This window comes from Magnolia sinica, chromosome 6 (genome assembly GCF_029962835.1).
Source record: "Magnolia sinica isolate HGM2019 chromosome 6, MsV1, whole genome shotgun sequence".
Lineage (NCBI taxonomy): Eukaryota > Viridiplantae > Streptophyta > Magnoliopsida > Magnoliales > Magnoliaceae > Magnolia > Magnolia sinica.
Genome location: NC_080578.1, coordinates 14,095,761 through 14,118,116, shown reverse-complemented (window position 1 = coordinate 14,118,116; position 22,356 = coordinate 14,095,761). Strand labels below are relative to the sequence as shown.

The 22,356-nt window shown below is 39.2% G+C and overlaps 1 protein-coding gene across 2 annotated transcripts; it reads left to right on the top strand.

Annotated features, from left to right (window-relative positions):
* The first annotated feature begins 3,120 nt into the window (after positions 1 to 3,120).
* On the top strand, positions 3,121 to 16,020 carry LOC131248334 (adenine phosphoribosyltransferase 3-like). 2 transcript variants are annotated; one of them, XM_058248583.1, is made up of 6 exons: positions 3,122 to 3,531; positions 3,920 to 4,030; positions 6,042 to 6,134; positions 10,414 to 10,563; positions 12,094 to 12,152; positions 15,798 to 16,020. In XM_058248583.1, the coding sequence occupies exons 1-6, from the start codon at positions 3,198 to 3,200 to the stop codon at positions 15,849 to 15,851; spliced, it is 801 nt and encodes a 266-aa protein (XP_058104566.1). In that variant the 5' UTR covers positions 3,122 to 3,197; the 3' UTR covers positions 15,852 to 16,020. The 2 variants fall into 2 exon arrangements, with proteins under 2 accessions (XP_058104565.1, XP_058104566.1); XM_058248582.1 differs by lacking the exon at positions 12,094 to 12,152 and having other exon boundaries at positions 3,121 to 3,531.
* Positions 16,021 to 22,356: the final 6,336 nt, after the last annotated feature.

The window sequence follows — 22,356 nt, the reverse complement described above, 5'->3', positions numbered from 1 at the left end:
CAAACCATGGCATTATAGAGCAAGTCTCTAAAGGATAGGGCCAATGTGATATATTAATTTCACTTGTACAGTGACACCAAGTTGGTTGGCTTATGTTTTAAAAAATAAAATTCATAATAAAATCCCATCTATTGTCTTTTACATGATATATCATGTGCATGTTTGACCGGCTCTTATAAGTTGTTTTCATTCGTCTGTTGCTTTGCGTATGAGCTATGTAGAGAGGAAAAAGAAAAGAGAAAGCTAAAAGGGTACAACTACTTGCTATATGTTAAATAGTGAGTGACCCATCACCAATTTTCCGGTATTCTGGTCCACTTAAGATTCCAAATTGCTTCATTTTCAGGCCAATGTCATAGCATAGGAAGTCACATAGATATACAGAGAAGATTTCATTATAATAATGAGATCCACACAATTTTTGTTGTCGGCTACCCGTATTAAATAATATAAATATTTTTTGTAAAATTTAAGCTTTTGCAAGCTCTTTTGCGTGTGATATTTGAACCGTTCAATCAATAGCTACATTTTTAGTTGCTAAAATCTTTTATTTTATTTAAAATGTTTTCCAATGTTTTTATTATTATTTATAAGAGTAGATTATGCTCCCACGAGAATTAATTACAAGAGCCATAGGTGGTGAAATTCCACCAGCTCGAGTGTGTGGGGTGTGTGTGCGTGTGTATAAAAAAAAAATAAAAAATAAGAAGAGAGAATTAATTACAAGAGCCAAAATGTCCAAAGGTGCTTACGCAGCGCACAGGAATGCATGGAAATGATACTAGTACCATTGCAATGGTACTTGGTACCTCTATAAAACTATAACTATATAGTTCCATCAGTCATACGAGTTGCCCACGTGATGCTTCCATACTATCAAACTCGTCCATGGATTGCATACCACAAAAAAAGACACAGGATCCAATATTCTGCCAGAATCAAAACTCAAGTTGGCCACATAACAGGAAACAAGAAGAGAGGGACCTTCCATCATTAAATTTTACAAGGACACATCTGAGTCGTAAAATAGTATGATTTTTGGCCTGACCCCTTGTATGGCCTGGACAAACGATCTGAATGGACTGAATTCTATTTACAAAATCACTCCAACGAACGGCTGGTGTTTCTTCTCAACATGTTCAATGTGACATGGCCCATTGGGTTTTTGATGAGTTAATTTTGGAGGGTGTGGGGTATTTTCGAGGTGATGCATGAGATGAAAGAGTGACTGAAGCATGCCCCTGTCTTAAGGAAATGGTGGTATGAGGTTGACCTCATGGGAGCTTTCCATGAGGTTGAGTTATGTGGTCCCCACCATGATGTAGGTCGGACATCCACACCATGTATTTGGTCAGTCCCCTCTATGATATGGTATATCTCAAAAATCAGTCATATCTGAAACTCAAGTGAACCATACCATCTTCAATCATATGAAATTTTGCCTAAAACATTTAAAACCACTTGGTGGGGCTCATCTAATGTTTTTGATGTCTGAAATGCAACGCAGCCCCTCATTCAACACACACAATGGATGGGCTGGATGTCTTAAACACATCTCAATGAGCCTTACAAACGATAATAAAGATTTCAATGATTGGATATCTACTCTCAACTTTTCTCCATGGTGTGGCCCACCTAACTCATTAATTGACCTTATATTTTAGACCCATAGCCCACCATGAAAGGTGTATCTAATTGATGAGGTGGATATCTCATACACATCACGGTGGGGCCCACAGAGCTCAACCACATGGGAAGCTCCCCATGAGGTCAACCTTATAATACCTTTTTCCAATTAAGTGTATAGACATAGATAAGCATGGTTTAGATGCAGAGGGTTATTTAATAAGAGCGACTAGATACATTCACGCCAGGTATACAATTTCGCTGTGCATGCATATAATGCAATGAGCATTATACTGCCACACGGTCATGCACACGCAGCCATATGCACATCAGAGCCTAATCAGTAGGCCCAATGGTAGATGGGTCCACATAGACCCAAAATCAGATCCATTAGACAATCTTCAAAAGTCTTGGATCAAACTGATATTTATGTTTTCCTTTCATCCATCCAGGCCTCTGTGATCTTATCAATAAGTTAGATTGTAATTATATATTATGATGGCCTATCAATTTTTGTGGTCCACTTGAACTTTGAATATACTTTGTTTTTGGGTTCATTGTCTAAAATGATCCGGTAACACTGATAGACGGCACGGATCTAAAACACATACATCATGCGGCTGTAGCTTCCAACTGTACATTAGAAATAGTAGATTTGATTTTGGGCCGTTGACATAGAAACAGTAGATTTACACAGTTTAATCGGTTTAAGAGTTAATATTTGCCACGTGTACAATTTAATTTTGGGCCTGTATATCCATCCCGTCCATTCATTTTGCTGGATAATTTTAAGACACGGTACGAAAAATCAAATAGATACAGAGCTCAGATGAACCACACATTAGGGATTGAATTATCAACATTAAAGCTTCTTAGAGATGCCAAAGTTTTGGATCAAGCTGTTATTTGTGCTTTCCCTTCATCTAAGTCATAGGAAATAAACATGACGATGGACCTTAGGAGGTTTTTAATGGTGAACTTTCAATGAACACTGTTTCCTTTGGTGTGGTACACCTCAGATTTATATCTGCTTCATTTTTCTGACCATCCCTTAAAGTAATCTGAAAAATCGGATGGACGGCATGGATATACAATGCATACATCGACCGAGGTGGGCCTCATGGTCAGTGTCGCACCCACCTGGAGGTCGCAACTAATCCGAAAATGGATATACTAGGGATTTCCAAACAAGAACAAGTCTCGTCTATCCTCAGGTGCCACATTTTAGTATTCTCACTCGCGCGTCTGAAGCGAACGACCGGCACGCAGCAACTTCTCCATCTCTCTCGTCCATTATTGCATGCTAAAATCGGATGGTCATAAACTTCTGATTAATATGATTCTTTCATCTTCCCCATAAAAAATCACTCTAGACTGAATCAACAGTCCAGATAAATTTTTTTACAGTCCCATCTGTCTAGAAAAACCCGCTGTTTTATAAAACTACGATACAACTGTTTGCATAGGATCCTTTTAGCTGCAGCCAAATACGAGGCGCCGGTCTCTCTCTCGCTCTCGTCTCGTCCCGTGAACTCTTCTGTAAGTAGTGTAAAGAGGCGAGGATTTTAACCATGCGTGGGTTAGAGGGCCACGGAAGGACGATCTTCTTTACTTCTCGAGGCGATTTTCTCTCGTCCTCGTGCAGACCACCTCACCAAACTCACCCTATAAATAACCCTTCTCTTCCTTCCCTCTCACTCTCTCGTCGTTTTTCTTTCCACTTTTTCTCTTCCACAGCACCCCACAGCTTCACAGCCCTAAAGAGAGTTTGTGTGAGAGATTGTGAAGTAGAGAGATTTTCTTCAGTTTCATTTTCTCCTACAATGTCGGCTTCTAAGGGCGAAGATCCTCGCATCCATGGAATCGCTACTTCCATTCGTGTTGTCCCCAATTTTCCCAAGCCAGGTTCTATCCATGCATTCTTCCTCCATTTCATCTCTCTGGCTTTTGTTTGATTCTTATCTTCCGTTCTTAAAATGGCTGCCTTCGTCAACACCAATTGCCTTTCATTCGCTGTTTAGAGCTCTTTATTACTCATTTTTCTAGAATTTCATCAAACGATTTTTATTTGTTTACTTTTCTCGTGATGTTATTCAGTGTTTGGCTGATCAGCATTCGAATTATAGCACTAGAATCTGAAATTCTTTTTTTTTTTTTTTTTTTTTTTTTTTTGCTTGTTTTCATCTTTTATGCCGGGTGCTATCGGTTTCTCTTCTCTAAATTTTCTTTCAAATATTGGATTTTTACCGTGTTTTCATGTCTCTGATTAGTTATTTAACGGTGGCGATTTCAGGGATCATGTTTCAAGACATCACGACTCTGCTTCTCGATCCTAAAGCTTTCAAGAACACCGTAGATATGTTCGTCGAGAGATACAAGGGGAAGAACATCACAGTGGTGGCAGGTAAAGGGCATTCTCTTCTTATATCGTCCTTTACCTTCGATTTTGTGTCTGTACTCGTGTTATCGTTATGTGAATTGATGCAGTTGAAGTCTAGTTGCATTTTTTTTTCCAACTCCTCAGACATCGATCCGTCAGTATATACGGTGGTTAAAGTAAAATCCAAAACGAAATTTGTTTTTGTTTTTTTTTTTTTTTTTAAAATTTAATTTTATTTATTAGTCTCTGCTTTTTCCTGTACTGTGGGTCCTCTTCAAGAAAATGTTTGTTTATGAACACGGTGTTAGACCCTTTTAATCAATTGCATAGTAGAAGTTTCTGGGTTTCTCTCCAAATAGATTTTGCAGCGGTTAGCACTAACATTAGCATGAGTATCATGTCATCGCATTTGACTAAATCTGTCGTTTCATGGGGGCGTTATCGAGTACGAGCTTTGAATTTTAACAAGTCCTTATCGCACGACGTTTAATTGGAATCTGTTTGTAGTGATGGTGGGTGAGGATTTTGTGTCCCCATCTAATGCAAAATCTTTGAAAGATATTCCATCATTTCAATTGATCGCCCTCTTAAGTCAAGATATCATTCATGCTATTTTCTTTTTCTTTTGCATAATTGATCTAAGGCATATTTCTGCGTTAGTTTTCAGACCCTGATAGATTGCGTTGATTTGTAGACCGCCAAAATTGAATATAGCGGTTCGTATATGAGTGCGATCTTTGCTTTTGAGCGGTTGGTGTTCTAGATGCATCCATGCCTGCTATTTTGCACGAACCTTCTGTGCATTGCCATGGAGGATGGAGAATTGGAGATTGAATTCCTCTTTCGATGATCACATGAAAAAATTTTAAGGGGATTTTATCACCAGACAAACTTGAAAGATTACTCTGTTTCATACTATCAGATAGAAAAGGTTATGGTGGGGTAACATGGAACTCATTTGGAATATTATCTTAAAAAAATGTGTTTGGAATATTACTTTTGAGGTTAAGTTGGTTAAGCTGCAACTTTTTTATTTTCTTTTATGACTTGGCTACTACGTGAGAATCCACCTTGGGAACATGGATGATTCTTCCCAAAGATGGTTTCTTCATGATCATGCCTTTGGATAACCCCAAAACTGTAAATTACATCTATAAGGGACGAAAAGCTTCTAAATATAAAAACCATTTTGAGTTTGAAAATAAAGAACCTTGAATTGAGGTTACAACATATCCAACAAGCATCCCATTCACCATTAACATGATCTTATTTGGGGATTGGTGCTAGTCCACTGGTTCAATCCTTTCCTTATTTTAATTGGATTTTCTGTGGAATACTTGACAAGCCTGTTCATTTCTCTGGATTTGGACTTTGGAGCACATCCTTATTTCTTTCTATAAATCATGCCTCTATAGAAAGATTTTTTTTTTCTATAGGTGGTGAAATTTTAAGGTGAGTCATAATTCATATCTAAGGAACTACCCAATCCGTCAATGCATATATAAGGGAGCTATTTAGTTAATGACTTTCTCCTGTTTTGGATTTTTAGCTAAGTATTACTTTTTCTTGTAAAATTTCCTGCAATCAGTTGAGCTGTTAGCAGGTTTTTAAATTATGGAGTCTAATAATTTTCATCTTCCTATCCACTGTGCTGTTCCACCAAATCAGCAGTCTGGAAGCTGTTCCGCCAAATCAGTAGTTTAGATCACCTAGTGCCCCATAATACATTCTTGGAGACGCATGATAAGATTATAATGGGATGTTTTGTTTGTTGCACTTCTACATGGATCTGAAGGTAGATCACATTGACAATTATCTTGTATGCACTTTTTTTTTTTTTGAACATGTAATTGTTCTGTTTCTATTAATTAGCTAGCATTATATGTGCAATGTTCTTTTTTTCTTTTTTAAATTTAACATGAATTTTCTTATCAATGCAATATTTTTTGTTGTTGTTTGTTGGTCCCTTTTTATGCTTATACTTATGAAGGCGCTTAATTCAATGGATTTGATATTGAATTTGGTATGCTTATAGGAGTTGAGGCTAGGGGCTTTATATTTGGTCCGCCAATTGCGTTAGCGATTGGTGCAAAGTTTGTTCCATTGAGAAAACCAAGAAAATTGCCAGGTATTATTCACCAATCTCTTCTACAAATTTGTTTAGTGATTGGAATATTTGTTGGAAGTGTACTCATTAAATATTGTTGTACTTTGAAAGTGGTCTTGCAACAAACTTGCTTTTGATTTGAATTTTGTTACTTGTTTATGTTGGAAAGATGAATTTTATATCTTTTTTTTTTTTTTTTTCACAAGCAGCCAGGATCTTTGGCATGTGATGTGATGATCTGGGAGCAAGAAATTCACCTGTTAATTTAGTTTACCACATAGGAATTCTGGAATCTTCCTTGAGTGATCCCCTCGAGAACTACCCCCTTTTGGTCTGAGCAGGATTTCTTTTGGTTGATTTGTGATTGATCTTAGCTTCAATAGTTTGTGCTATGTGATTCGTTGATTATCATGTATTGTTTGATGCCAATCTGTATTTGAATCCAATTTGAGTTGCTGCTGTATGTGGCATTGGTTTTGCATTTGCTACCAAAATTAGTTGAGGCAATGCTTAGAGGTTTTATGTTTGCTTTTTGTAAATATCTTCTACATGTTGGTAATTGTTGATTTTCATTTATTTGTTTATTTTTTGTGTGTTTCTTCCTCTTTTTTTGTTGTACTTTTCATAATTAAGTTTAAATTGAACCATGTTCTTGGTCCTTGGGCTTCTGATTTTGACAATAGCTCATTCCAATTCAACCACTCGCTCTTTCATTGTGTGCTTGTTTCACCATAATTTTCTCAGATTGTCAATTCACTATTTTAACTTAAAACTTTCTCTAATATTTCTCGTAAAATATGTATTAAGGTTGTACACGTCTGATACTTAACACTTAATTTATTATTTAAAAACAATTCCACACTCAACTAAGGAACATCTACTGAAAATGAAACCCTATAGGTGCTTCTTTCCTGAACACCCAGGGATCTACTGAAAATGAAGCCCTATAGGTGCTTCTTTCCTGAACACCCAGGGTTGTTTCATTTCCCAACGCTTACCTCATTCCAGAGAAGTTCTATACTTAAGAGGGAGTCATTTTATGTTGGCAAAGTATGATTATTAGTACGCATATGCACTTTCTAAACACAATGTATATGTACCCCAATACAAACTGTCCAAAATGTAGCCTCAACATTCATTTTGTGCCGTCCACAAAATTGGATTAAGCAGACATGTCAGTCAATATATTCTACTTTTAGCAGCACACATGTTGATCCCTGGTGTTTCTTAGGTGGATCCATCATTTCATTCAAATATAGCATGAAGTAACTAGTATGGTACCTTCACACTCCTATTCTCAAGGATACTTTGGTCAATTCACCCCAATGGAAAAAAATGCACTTGCTTATCCCATACATTATCTAAGTTGATATTGTAGCTTTGTTACATGGTCCATATGATGTTTAAATCAGCAAATGCCTTCTTGGTAGTGAAAAGTTTGATGGCTCTCCTAAGAGTAGAATTCTGGAACCTACTCTCTCCAGAGATTCCACATGACGTTAAGAAAGAAAATGGTGTCTTGGTGATGAAAAGAGTGATGCCTCTTTGATAGTAGGATTTTGGAACCTACTCTCTCACAGGCCTCATCTGTCTCACATGTGCAAAATCCTCATCATTCATCAGATGACCATGTTCCAAAAATCTGTTAGTCTAGTCTTTAGGTGAGCCACATGCGTGCAAAGTAAAAAAAAAAAAAAAAAAAAAAACAGTGAGAAGGTACCTGGCCTATGGTCCACATCCAACCTATAGAGTTGTCCTAAGTTCCAAGTGATGACCAGGCCACCCGATTTTCAGGTGATGGAACCATATTGTGCAAAAATGGTTATGTAACAGCTGTAGCAGCTATCATGTAACAGTAACAGTGGACACCTTTACACATGACAGGGCTGTTTATGGCCTGCTATGGGCTGATTTTGTTTTTGGTTTTCCCAAGAAAAGGGCCATAAGTCTGTTATGTCCTGTATTGTAATGGTAATGGCGGTGGCCATTACTGCCTCCATTACTGTTACTGAATACCTTGGATGGAACTGACAGAGTGGAACAGACTAATGAAGGGCATAGATTTCACACGCATATGAAAATGCCACATGGAGTAAAGTAGGATCCAAAAATATATTGTCTCGAGTAGCAATCTTAGTGGTCAGGATCACTTAAATCCAATTATATTGATTAGACAATCTAACCTCTAGTCATACTTATTTGTCAATTTTGGATCATTGACTACTTTTTGCTGGTCATTTGTTGGCTGCTAATTGGCTGTCCATGGTGACCTTTTAGGGTGGTTTTTTATTTTTATTTTTGAAGTTGACGATTTTATTAAGAGTTTACGGTGTTTTTTTTTTATTAGCAGTTATTACGCATCTACTGTGGCCAGTATTTTAAAAAGCTTTAATAGGTGTGCACATGTGCCACCTGTAGAGTGGAAGCCTCCCTGAGTATGGATGCCATTCTCTCATTGTATCCTTTTGAGTCAGCATGACTTGTTGTGGATGGCCCATTGAGAAAATTTTTAAGAAAATGAGGTGTGGTTTTTAGACGATGACTGTTAGCTTAATGCGATGGGGCAAAAACCTTACTGAAATGCAATTTTTGGAGAGAGTTATATATATATATATATATATATATATATATATATATATATATATATAGAGAGAGAGAGAGAGAGAGAGAGAGAGAGAGAGAGAGAGAGAGAGAGAGAGAGAGAGAGAGAGATGACAACGATTTAAATTTCGCCCGTCTACCATTTAAAGGCCAACCCCGCATTGATGGAATAAGGCTAAGATGACAACGATTAAGCAATTCTTGATAATCAATTCTGCTCTTTCCACAAGCAATGCAAAACGGGCCCTAGCAGCAGGCACTGCATTGTGTTCATTACCCTTGATTTTTACTCAGCTTAAGCTGCGTAACAGCTCAGCGGTATATTACTTTTTTGAAAACTAGAAAGTTAATTGAAAATGTGAAGGGTCCTAGCTCTTTGGGTTGTATGTGTCCAGAAATAACTAGTGTTTTGCTACTGCTAGGTTGCAAGGACGTTATGATATGTGATGTGCTGGTTCATGCACTGAAACATGCAAGTCAATTCTACCAAGTAGGGATGGCAATGGGTGCTGCTGCCCTGGCAGGCTTCTACAGCTGACCACCATGAGCTAGGCTTTGGTATGAGCTCTAGATCAGCTGACTTGGGCCAGACCTGAATTTCAATTGTATGATTGATGCTGGCCCTATCGGTTCCCTGCCTGAGCTGAGCCATCATGAGCAGTCTTGGGTCTTAGCCTTCTACCTCTTGGTTCAATCTAGGTGTTCCCACCTCATGTTGTACAGGCTCTGTGTGTGACCACCATGAGCTGGGCTTTGGACTGAACTCTAGATCAGCTGATTAGGGTCAGCCTTCAATTTCAAAAGCATAATTGATGCTGGCCTTGTAGGTTCCCTGCATGAGCTGAGCCATCATGAGCCATGCTTGGGTCTTAGCTTTGAGAATATGGACTTGGCCCAGGCCTAAATTTCAAGATTGGATTATAAATGGGACAGTAGCTGACCTTGTTGTATGAGTGTGGCCATTTCACTCAAGTTGATATATGATTCATTGGGGAAGGTACCTAGTGAAGTATGATATCTTCCACTGTTGTTTTAAGCATTCAACTGTACAAATTTGTAATGATTTCTTCTGCTCTTTTCCAATTTAAAATATTGTGTTGCTGTCGGTAATTGGTGTGACTCTATTAGGCTGGTTCCTCCGCAAGTCCTTGTAGAATAAAGTTTATTCCACAAGGGTTGCGCGTACACTCACTATGGTGTATGTATAGCATCCAACCTGTCCAGGATGGTCGCCCCACTATGAAAGTTGAATGCCTCAAAAATCAGGCTGATCCAACTATCATGTGGGCCACCTCACGAGGAGGTTTTTTGGTGGTTGTCACTTGTTTTCTTTGGCATGACCCACCTAATGATTGGATAAGCCTGGTTTTTGGAGCATCCCATCATCATGGTGGGTTGCAATTAATGCACTGCTTGAACGGAATCCATACAACACAATGGGCCCCAGTATTAGCAAGCGAATAAGTAGGTGAGAAGGTGAATGGGCAAGGTGAATCACTTGTAGAATAAGCTTATTCTACTTTTGACATTCAGGTGAATCACTTGCAGAATAAGCTTATTGTATAAGGATCCGTAGAGTCTCTGGCCTGTAATTCTATTTAGTGTATTTCATGATTCTTTTAATATTATCATTGAGTGGTTTATTCAGCATAACCTTGATCCTATTGTTTGTTCCATTCCATTCTCGCCAAACTTTCAGGTGAAGTAATTTCAGAAGAATATGACCTAGAATATGGAAGTGACTGTCTCGAAATGCACATTGGAGCAGTTGAACATGCAGATCGTGCTTTGGTAGTTGATGATTTGATAGCTACTGGTGGAACTCTTTGTGCAGCAATAAATTTACTTGGCAAGTCAATTTGGAATTTATGCTTTGTGCATGACCATAGTGAATTCATTATTTTGTTGCCAATGACAAGGTTACTCCGCATAGAAAATTTTACACAATAAACACTTATCTAAAAAAATCTAGTCATCATAAAATTGATAAAAGAGATTATTTTTCCCTACAACCTTATTTTATCGTGTAAGCACACAATTGAGTACTAGTAGAGCTTCACAAGTCTCATGAACGAATTGACATCTGGCTTATATTACATGGTGCAACTTGCTCACAAGAAACTGAAAGGTGAGATCAAGTACTCATAAGAAATTGACTTCTGGCAAAATGCAACCACATGTAGGCACTTGAATCCAGTTGAGTACAAATGAGGATACCAAATTAGGGCGCCAAACTTTCTGAACAGTTCACAAGATAGGGTAGTGCCAAAGGTGTAAAAGGCCTTTTGGGCTCTGGGATAGGTCTATGCTGTCTTGCCATTGTAGCCTGATTCCCTGAAGGTTGTGAAACTTGTTGTGCAGCATCTCATCGATGCAGATCCGGGGATTGTGAAGACGTTGATGGCCCCTGATTTTGAAATGGTGATTGTGTGATAGCATTAACATCCACTGGACCTAAAAAATGATCCACTGTCGCTAACCTTGCATTCCTCTTTTCCTTTATTCATCTTGTTCCGCCTTGCCTGCCATGGAGGGGCGCGAGGTTTTTTTTATCCTGCCTCGATGAGGTTCTCAACTGGAGACGCCGTTGTTATGACAGCTCGGAAGTTAGGCTGAGAATGGGTTAAAGTAGTTGACAATGTTAGGGTGAGATGTTTAGACCACCAAATTCATTTTTTCTTCCCAGTCTTATCTCGAATTTCGGTTGCCATGGCTCCACCTTCTGATATTCTAGCTAAAGCATTGCTCCTTTTATTCAAGGCCAGTAGGTCTTCTCTTTTGGCCTCCATATCAAAATTGTATGAGTACTGATTGAGGAAGAGCTAAGATAGCTGCTCCCAAGAAAACGGCAACTTGACTGTGTCACATTGATTGCTTGCTTCCTAGTTTCAAACACCATTTTTGACGGAGTTACAAGTTATCTCACTTTCCATTTACAAGCATGGTTTTAGGACCCTGAAAAGTCCTGTGCACTTCGTCTGAGTCGACACGAGCTCAGTTGGACCTGATCTGGTTCAACACGACAAGTCACCCAAATGAGTCGCCCTTGACTTGGCCATGTGCCAATTCACCCTCAACCTGGGCAAGTTCTGATTCGACAATTCGCCCTCGACTAGCCACGACTCAACTCAAGACTGGACTAGTCAGTACAGTTGGCCGAGTCTTTTAGCCATGCTTGCAAGATCAATGCGTTTCCTATTAAAAAAAAAAATCCTGAAGTTCATAAATTATCCTTTTTATGAGATTATTTTGGGTTTTGCAAATTAAAGTTCCAAAAAAAAAAAAAACCAAAGAAAGAAAGAAAAAGCAAGATCTCTGTTAATTTAGTTTGTCTCCTATTTAATTGTACTGATGGAATTGATTTATTTTGCGATTTTAGAGCGTGTTGGGGCTGAAGTGGTTGAGTGTGCTTGTGTCATCGAACTACCTGAACTCAAGGTGCATGTTGTATTTGTTGATCCTTTTTTTATTTAATGCGCTTTATGATTGTTGTTCATTGATATTCCTCTGATATCTTCCCTGTGTAGTTGAAATAATAAAATTCAAATGATCATTAATTTTTTTACTTCCACCTGCTTGTGGTGCATGTATTGGTCATTTGATCTGGCATGCTTGATCATATTATACATATGCTGTCTTTTTGAGCTGTAGATTACCCTCTGCAGTGTACCTTTAGTGGAGTTATTAGACAGTGCTCAGACTGAGAGTTTGCACAGTTCCTTCGAGGTATTCTTTTATCTACAGGTGGGCACCATTCTACAATGGGCCAACCATCTGTGTAGTCAGTAGTGGGCCTCATCATAGATGGCTGATGGTCCATGCACCAAAAGTCTCTTGGGATAGAAGATCCTAGCTATAGAGTATTTAACCCGCTTGTGGTTGAATGCTAACCACCGGTGCATTTTCTTTCTGAGCTGCCTCTTCGTAGGTAGGCTATGGACGCGACAGTATTTTTGCATTGTGGAGCCTTTGGTGCATAGGTCCACGATATCAGTAGTCCGGATCACTGAAGGATGGACGCTCCTTTAATCTGAAAACATGAATGATACAGCACAAACTTTCAGCCTGGTTATTGTATATAATAGCTCCTTATAGCAATCTCTAACTTTGTCTTTTCGTCTTGGCCTTGCTAGTTCAGTTAATAAGCCTACTGTATATTGGTTCTTGTCGAACAGAAAACCTGTACAAAAATAGTGAAGAGCATTTAATTATGGACATTGAAAGGATTTCATTCCCAAATAAATGTTATTTAGAATTTTTTTTTTTAATTATTTAGAAATAGGGGAAAATATACAATTTGATAATCAATGATGCAGATAGAACTTACCAGTAAATTGTTTCTATAAATCAGTGGGGAAACTGATTTGGTATAAGCAAAACCAACAAATAGCAAGCATAATTGAGAAACGATGATTTCGTTACGATGATAATGTCTAAAGTGCTTTGCCTTACAATTTTATCCATAATGATGTTTTTTTTATCCGTAATGATGTAAATAGGTTCTTTCAACTTCATCACTAATGATGTAAAAGGAAATAATTGATATTTTATAGTAATATGCAAGTTAGTTCGGAACTTTCGATGTCTACCAAGTGTGATAAAAACACTTTAACTAAGATCCTCCAATGTAAATGTCCAATTGAGTCCAATACAAGTACTTGCAAACAAGTGAACACCCTCAGTCCTGTGGTGAGGAGCATATGGAGATTAATCTATCCCAACTCAGTTCCTCATCACACAGGATATCCCTGGTCATCCAACTCTCCCATAGTGGTTATGGAATTTAAGGTACTCAAGCACCGTGGTGTCACAACTCTCCCTTAGTTATGATGGTTCTTGTTCAATTCTGTCCCCGTAGACCAAGGTATTCAATAATGGTAACAGTAATGTAATGGGCAACCTTATGGCCGTTACAATATGGGCCAAGAATGGTTGTTACAGCCCTGTAACAGTTGAATTTATTTTTTTTTCAAGGAAAAAAATGTATCGGCTCCATAACAGCCTGTTATGGGCCCGTATCAGTCCGTTATGGCCCTGTACCAGTCATTACAAGCCCATAATGGCCATTACAGGTCCGTTACAGGACATTTTATTTTTCTTCAAATCAGGTGTTATGACCTCGTTTTGCATCGAGGGCACCACCATTACTGTTATGTTGTGGCAGTTACATAACTGTCTTTTAATACCTTTCCACAGACCCAAAATAGAGATTTCATAAGGAGGCCCCATAGTCCACTAAACACATTTAATGCATGATTTCCGAACACAATTAATAATGAAAAGCAAAGTATATGACATTGAACTAAGTAGTCGTTCATAAACAAAATCCATCAAGCTAATCTAACAGTTTTCTCCATGGAACATCTCTCACCAGCCTGAGTCAAGCTAGCGTCCCATTGGTCATGCATGAATTAGCAAGGTCATACCATATTCGCATGTCCAAATGGGTCATACGTGAGAACATATTTACACATCCAAAGCACCCCACCCTGATTAGTTGTGGAACATGAAAAGATATTGCAAATCAGTGATGCTATATTCATCTGATTCTAAGCTAACATTTGGTTCCTTGAAGGGGAGGCATGTCTCACCTTTGTATGCCCTGGGTGACTAATGATTATACAATGAGTTATTTGTTGATATTTGAGAATGGGTCCTGTTTCAATTGTTAATGAGGATATATAAAGTCTTGTCCGAAATAGCTAGGATGGGATAATTGAGATGAAGCTAACCATGTCACAATGCACCGATGCTACATCGAGTCATAGCACAGATTCTAAAGAAGCAGGCAAGGTGATCAGTTGGGTCAGTACCATCGACATTCGCAAAAATCAGTGCTTGAAACATGGTCGAGCCTATGCAAGTTCTTTGTCACTCCAAGCATGCAAGTTATTAGGATGATAGTTCCCATGCACCCTTTATGTCTTACTTCACAAAACAATTACAATGGTAAATCAAATGAGGATCAGAACCCTCGAAGCCATTGAAGCCACACTGGGTCATGCTGGTTAGAGTCACAACTATCACAACCTTGCTAGAAAATAGGAATCAACTCAGGAAAACTGGTATACAGAGAACAAATCACCGTTTTCCTCCAGGAACCTCATAAATGTAAGCTGGTGTTGACTATACCATTTCCATCATGCAAGCAGTTGGGATTAGAGGTTCCCTACTACTCTTAAAGGGTTGCTGGACCAGGCTATGTCAAGAACAATAATATATGGCTTGCAAATCATCGACTCTGTAGTCCTAGGCTGGCTACTCTCTGTATAAGCCAGCCTATCTACATGCCACCATAATTGTTAATGTAATCCAAATCATCCATGTAGCAGCCCCCATTGTGTATATGCCTGGGCCAGATATAAGCTCGGTCCACTGATAAGGTGGGCCACAGTTCATAAAACTAGTGAACAAATAAAAAGAACTTGGCCAATTAGATCTCTCAAGCCTGCATATTTTGATTGGTCTTAATCTGCTTAGTCAAACTGGTCTGTGGTTGGATGGCTCTATTTGCTGCTGCTGGAGGCTCTTGGATATTGCTTGATCTCTACCCGTCCCCCAAAATGACATAATTCGAGTAGACTGACTTGGCAAGATGCGATCAAGTCAACACACTTGCAGAGGCTCAGTTTAATGAATCATTGACCAATCAACTATTTTGTTGATTAAAAAGGTTGGCTAAAACCAAATACCATTTTCAACACACTGTTAGCTGCTTATTTGATAGGTTCTGAGTAATCTGACTTGGCCAGACATTAGTTGAATTTGGGATTTTGAACCATGTAACATGCAGAGTCTATGTGGCCCGAAAACTAGTATCCCTCGATGACGGAGGGGAGTCTAGATGTACTTGTGAATGTACCATCCTTTGCTCAGCTTGGTCATAATCAGTTGGATATTCTTACACTATTGCTATATCTTCTCTCATGTTCTAGCGTCCTTGTTTTCCCTTACTCTTGCCTCTATAAGCTGCCTGTTTTGCTTTTCTTTTTATTTTTTCTTATTTATTTGTTATAAGAGACCTGATGAAAAGGGTTGGTAGGCATATGTTAGCAATTACTATTGATGTGGCATGTGCTGCAGGGTCGTGGGAGGTTAAACGGCAAACCATTATATGTGCTGGTGGAATCTCACTAAGCAGTGACGATATCTCTCCCTTGCGGCACAGTGGTGACCTGTACATTAGAGGGGTATTGTTGTCATTTCCATTTCATGAGGTTCCTGGTGTCTGGACAAGTTTCCTTCCTTCCTTCTTTGTTTACTTTTATTGGGAGTAGTAAATTTTGATTTTCCATTGGTGGGTTAATTATGTTTCTCCAATTAGCGAAGGCGTCTTTCTTTTTTTTTTTTCTTCTTTGAACAAATAAAATTTAGACTGGATAAAGGCACACCAATAACTTGTTTTTCTCCTATGTTTTAGTTGAGGCCAGCAGCGCTTCCGCCCTCCACGCACACTTAATACTCTAGGCACGCATGCTGATCTTGCACATGCAGGACACTGACTCGGTGCACAAGGTCAACCCACCACGCAGGCTACATGGCTCAACAATTTGGTCAGCCCATTCATCTGGTGGGCTGTACTTGATGGATTTGGTCTGTTGGTAGAAGTTTGGTAAGCTGCTGAGCCATGGCCTGATATTTTGGGCCAGGTCATGTACATGCTGGTCTCCATCTGATGCTCAGCGAAGAATACGAATATGTTGGGTCTGCATGTGGGGTGGTTTAAATTATGTTTGCTGCTGTTTCCTTTTGGTCTATTCAAGAAAATTTCTGATTTCTTGGAATGGGAAGCTGGAACCCGTCTACCTCCACAAGGCAGACTGTCCTGGAGGGGTTCTGCTCATAGATGGTTGGCCTTGGCCAAAGGGAAGATTGGAGCATTGTACGTGGAACGTTAGCCCAGGCCTGGGTTGGTCCTGTGAAAATGTTGGACTAAGGGTCAGTCTCTGCTGAGTAAATGCTATGGGGATTTGCTTGTGGGCGATTTGGCCCATTTTACATATATGCTTCCTCTGCCCCCACAAGTGGCAGCAGTTGTGAACATAAATACATATGGGCCCATCATGATGTATTTTTGAAATCCCCTGGGTTGGACAAATCATTATGAGTCTTGACCTTAGAAATCAAGCCTCCTAAACTCAATTAGGCTGCACCATGATAGGATGCACAGCATTGAAATCTTCTCAGGACCTGCTCAAGTCATGTAGGATGAAGGGAAAACCATGTACTTGCCTTGTGAAGAGGTTGGATGTCATATAAACATCACCATGGCGTCTATAACATTTCACTGTTAGATGAAACTTTTGGGATATGGAAATATATTGGTTATTGCAAGGGAAACATTAAATGTTTGCTTGATATATAATTGTTTTTGGAAAATATGGGAGAACATTGGGAAATTAGTTTAAATTTTCAATTAAACTTTAGTGATCTTTAAAAAAAGGGTATCAATACATTAGAAATCAAAATATCACAAAAAATAAGTACATACAATAAGTTTTCTTTGTATAAGGTCTTAATCTATGTACCGATAGACAAAAATGTAGTTATATTCTAAATTGATTGACATCATTTATAAATTAAAGTAAACATGAAAATATAAGCAATACATGCAAAAGTTAAAGAAATAGAAAACTAGAAATATGCATGTTATGTATGGCTGTCTTATACCCACATAAAGTTGCATGGTGGCTTAAACAATTCTCTATCTCTATAGGGTTGATCATAGTACCGCTCTTTCATAAACTGACAATATTGTGCCGGGTTATAAGAAAAATGATACGAGCTACCCTACCTACCTCTATCTCTATAGGGAATGTAGATATATTCCCTTTTTTCATTCTCATTCGTGGAGCTACCCTACCTACCGTCAACGTTTATGGAGCTGAAGCTTTGTACAAAGGAATCCTTTTTGCCACTTCACTGTTAGTTCTTATGGAATTGATAAGTGTATGCCTTGTTTCAGATAATAAGGGGGAGAAGAACTATGGTCTTCATCCTAAGTGACGTGTTCAAAATTTTCTTTGTGAACTGGCTAAGACGACTTTAACCCTAACTCTTACACTGGATCTAAATCTAACTTGGAGGCTAGACTCCGTTCTTGCTTTTCAAGACAGGACTAGTAATATAGGCATATTCACAAATCAAATTTTACAAGACAAATCATTTTAAAAAAAGTCATATATAAATTTATCATTCCAAGCTGTTTATAATAACATTTAAACTCTAAAATAAAATAAAGTGATATATGCGGTCACTCCTTGCACCCTGGGAACTTCCCCTGAGGTCCAGCTGTGTGGGCCCTGCCATAATGTGTGTCGAACATCAACACCGCACATTTGATGGGTCCCCTTTAGGTTATGGGATATCCCAAAAATCAGCTGCATACGGAGCTCAGATGGGTCATACCATCTAAAATCATGTGAAGACGTGTAAAACATATAAAAGCACCTGGTTGGGGCCACCTGAGTTTTGGATGCAGCTGAAACTTGGTCTAACCCTTAATCCAAGTGGGACACACACAATGGATGGGCTGGATTTGTGAACCCATCTCGGTGGGCCCAATAAATGATTATGAATGTTTTAATGGAAGGGTAACCCCTCTCAACTATTGTATGTGGTGTGGCCCACGCAAGTCATGGATTGAATTAATTTTTAAGCTCGTAGCTGACTATGGAATGGTGCATCTGACTGATGGGGTAGATGTTCGACACACCTAATGGGTGGGGCCCACACAGCTCGACCTCATAGGAAGTTCCCATGAGGTCAACCTCAGTATACCATTTGCCATATATATAAAGGAGCTACTTAAAATAAGCTCATTGATCGTCCATGTTGTGCTTGTGCTGCTCTTATTTCCGCTCCGAATAGTCCCCATAGTTGAAGGGCACTCTCAACCCTTTTCGGAGGCTACTCCAAGTAATGATATTTGTGGTCAACCATGCCTCCTCAGGAAGCATTAGATTCTTGCTGCACTTCTCATGGATCTTGGCTAATAGCTAGGTGTGGTTGTAGATGAAATAAGCAATCAGGCTCTTCTTCACTAAGGCTTATCTTTTATAGCCTCAAGCATTAGATCTATGCAATGGGTTGTGTACTTTCGGTATAAGTTGTACTTTTTCATTAATTCTTTCTCTACCTTTACAAATGTGCTCCCATTATGTGTGCTTTATTGCACATTGTTGCTCCTTTCAACTTCTTTCAGCGCTACCATTGTGTGTGATAAATTGCACAATGATCCTCCTCCTAACTTCTTTCAACACTACCATTGTGTGTGACAAATTGCACAATGCTTCTTCTAACTTCATTCATTACATTCATCACAGCCCCATATGTGTAACTTGAGTTCTTAACCTAATTACTTACATTAATAGACTTCAAAAGTATAGTCCTCCTACAATGGATCATGAAATTTATGATGGACATTCTCGTTAGTTCCGTCCGTTTGTCATACATCATCATGACCATGTATGTCTTTCATGATGACCTCAACTCATCAACATAACATAAGGACACGCTTCAACAACCTCGACATCTGCTTACTTTTACATAATTTCACGTGGCATGGATGACCCCATCCCTCACCTCCGTTTTGCACTCCAACGATCGTATTTTTAAGGTACAGGCTCACCACTGCATTCATTGGGATGTGGTAACAAATAAATTTCTTTTTTAAGTGAATTTTTACATCATTGTTGTCATGTCCCCTCCACTCCATAATTCCTTCAGTCACTTTTGCTTCCCCATCTTTAAGTGAAAATTTCCATCATCTAGCACCCGCATGTTACTAATATATCTCAGTCCCTAAAATCCCCTTCTACTACCATCACCTCTTATGAGCATCACCCTCTCAATTATTGCTCCCTTCCCTCCCTTAGTAGACACCTTAATCCCTCAAAAGTGAGCTTATTTGTCTCCCACTGCCTCATCTGATTCTTTATCCTACTGCTCTTGTAATGATGCCTCAACAACACATTATGCTCCAAGTCATCCTTATGCTAGTCCATCTCTTGTACATACTTAAGACCCCACGCTAGCCCAGATAGCCCTTCTCTAAATTCCCTCTAATGCGCAGTGTGGTCATATCTAATCTTATGTCTTTTCTTAATATCTCATTCATCTTCACTCTCACCTTCTTTGGAACATTTGGGCTATCGATAATATTTCAAGGGCGGCTGTCACGTGTTCCTTTAAGTGGGACACCCCTTCATGTTTTGATATGTGTCAACAATAATTACATTGGGGACTGAATCAATTATTGAGAAGCAGTGTCCTATGCTGCTAGCCAATATTCGGCCATCTCTCTTTTCCTCATGATATTGTATTCCTATAAAATAGCATTAAGCAAATATGATGTCAGCATATTCAATGTTTTAAATGTAACGCCCCGGTTCTCAGAACCCAAGTACACGCCTCGTGTTCCAAAAACCCAAAAGTTAACTACTAATAGTGTTAATCAATAAGTAAATCAAAGTGCAAATAACGGGAATGAAACATAGCATAGATGAGATACAAAATGTGAACAATATTCTGGCCCACTCAGCTGGGGGCCAACTACATAACTTCAAGTTTCTAAATATACTGAAATAATCATGAAGGGCTAATCTACTAGTTTAGCGTAAAATAGGCTGCTGCCTCATGCTGCGGCTCCTTGACATAGATTTCCTCCTCGACCGTCACTACCTCAAGATCTGCAGCTACTCATCGGCTCCTATACCTGCGTCTTATGTACAGTTGAACATTGATGAATGAGTGGCCAGCTTAGTGTGATTTTTTCTCAAGATTACACACTGCCGCCCTAAACAAGATATAGCATAAAACAATATAGCACACAAAATAATACATGATGCAGTCTTATTAAGTGCATGGATGTATGAGTGCACATCAAGTGAAGATGCTCATCCAGTTGGCTTTTGGGTAAAACCCATGCAATGTGGTCTGTCACCAACGAAAGTACATAGTACATGCATAGTGCCAAACTCACCAAAGGTGGGTCGATAGTCAATAGTCTGAGAGCTAGCGAAACGATACCTCATCTAAATTCTATTAGGCACGTGGTACAACATCCAGAATTAGTCATCCGTCATCGCTCAAATGCAATGTATGCATGATTAGCCAATCCGTCATTAGTCCAATTTCACTCAGCCAATTTAAATAAGCTCATGGTTACGATGGGGAGCATATGGCCCAACGTAGGCTGATGGCTCGGGCATAGTGTCTTATGACCACCATCCCCAGGCCATGAGGCTTCTGCCCTAGGGTGTGTGTAGAGCCCGCCAACACGTAGTCAATCAATTCCAATGTGAATGGGACCACCATCGGATGATAACTTGGAATGAAGTATGGAAATTGTTAAGTACGACGATTAAACATGACGGCATGTATGATTCAAAGACGAGTAAATTGCGGTAATTGTAAATATTGTAAGGTTTATTTCATAGTCAGATAGGTGAGACCACACCTGGATAGTAAATCTTATAATCAAACGATACTAACATAACCTCCATGTTGGGGGTCTACTTATGTCACGGCTAGTCTAATTACACCCCAAGCACGGACTCTCTATAGTTAGAGTTTCATGGAGAGATTTCAACGATGTGTGTATTATAACAATAGCATGGAACCTACTTATGAATAAGAAGTAGAGAGTATTGCATGTATTCCTACAATTCACGTGATCATGAATTTATAATCTGAAATATGTACTAAGGGAACTAACACATTGCGCATGTAATTTTGGATAAATTTAATACACAGGTTTAAGCGAGCTAACCAAGCATAAATGTGAACCTAGAGGATGTTTTCAATCTTAACAATCGAATGTACTAAGTAGTCTCACCAGGCAAGTCCATATTTTTAAATCATGGGAATCATTAATTTACACAAATATATCAAATAAATACAATCTATTTCAAGCTATTAAATCATTACTTGAAGCAGTCTTAAAAATCTAAATAAACATTATATGCCTTTACACTTCTAGATTATCACAAAGGCTATTCTTAGTCTAATTGGGGATGGAAAGCCCAAGGGGAAGAGAATCATCACCAGATAGGTCGTAGAGCGCAGCTGGATGCAAATTTCCTTGAGATGATAGTGACTCAACACCACTCAAGTAGTCCCGTATATAAATTTATTTGCATTAGACAATGAGTTCAAGGTTTATAAGGATTGACGGAGGGTTGGAAGGCCCTAAATTAAGGTCATTTAGGCTGCCGTTAAGGGACAATCAAGTCTACCAACATTTACTCCTAATTTAGTATAAACTAGGCCCGACCAGGCCCACATCTGCTGCTCCTATACAGCCCAAGATTGGGCCATGGTGGGTTTTGTTTTGCCTGAGCACGGCAGCCCACGCGCTGCATATGCTGCCCATAGGCGTTGGTGTGGGGCCCGCCTGTTTTCCAACAGGGCGCGACCCATTGCTATGTATGGTGCGACCCACCTGTTTTCAAACAGGGTGCGGCCCACCGTTTTAGACCGAGTGCGGCCCACCAACTTTGAACATGGTGCGGCCCACCTGTTTTAAATACAAGGTGTGGCCCACTTGTTTTAAATACAAGGTGCGGCCCACCAGTGTTTCACACATGGTGCGGCCCATTGAGATCTAAAGCTCAGGTGCGGTTCGCTGTAATGTGCAGAC

What these genes read in the sequence shown, in the direction of transcription:
- LOC131248334 (XM_058248582.1), top strand. Translation starts at nt 3,198, where the DNA reads ATGCGTGGGTTAGAGGGCCACGGAAGGACGATCTTCTTTACTTCTCGA. An exon ending in CCCCAATTTTCCCAAGCCAG is followed by an intron (nt 3,532 to 3,919) that starts GTTCTATCCATG and finishes TGGCGATTTCAG; the next exon opens with GGATCATGTTTCAAGACATC. An exon ending in TGCAGCAATAAATTTACTTG is followed by an intron (nt 10,564 to 15,797) that starts GCAAGTCAATTT and finishes CATGTGCTGCAG; the next exon opens with GGTCGTGGGAGGTTAAACGG.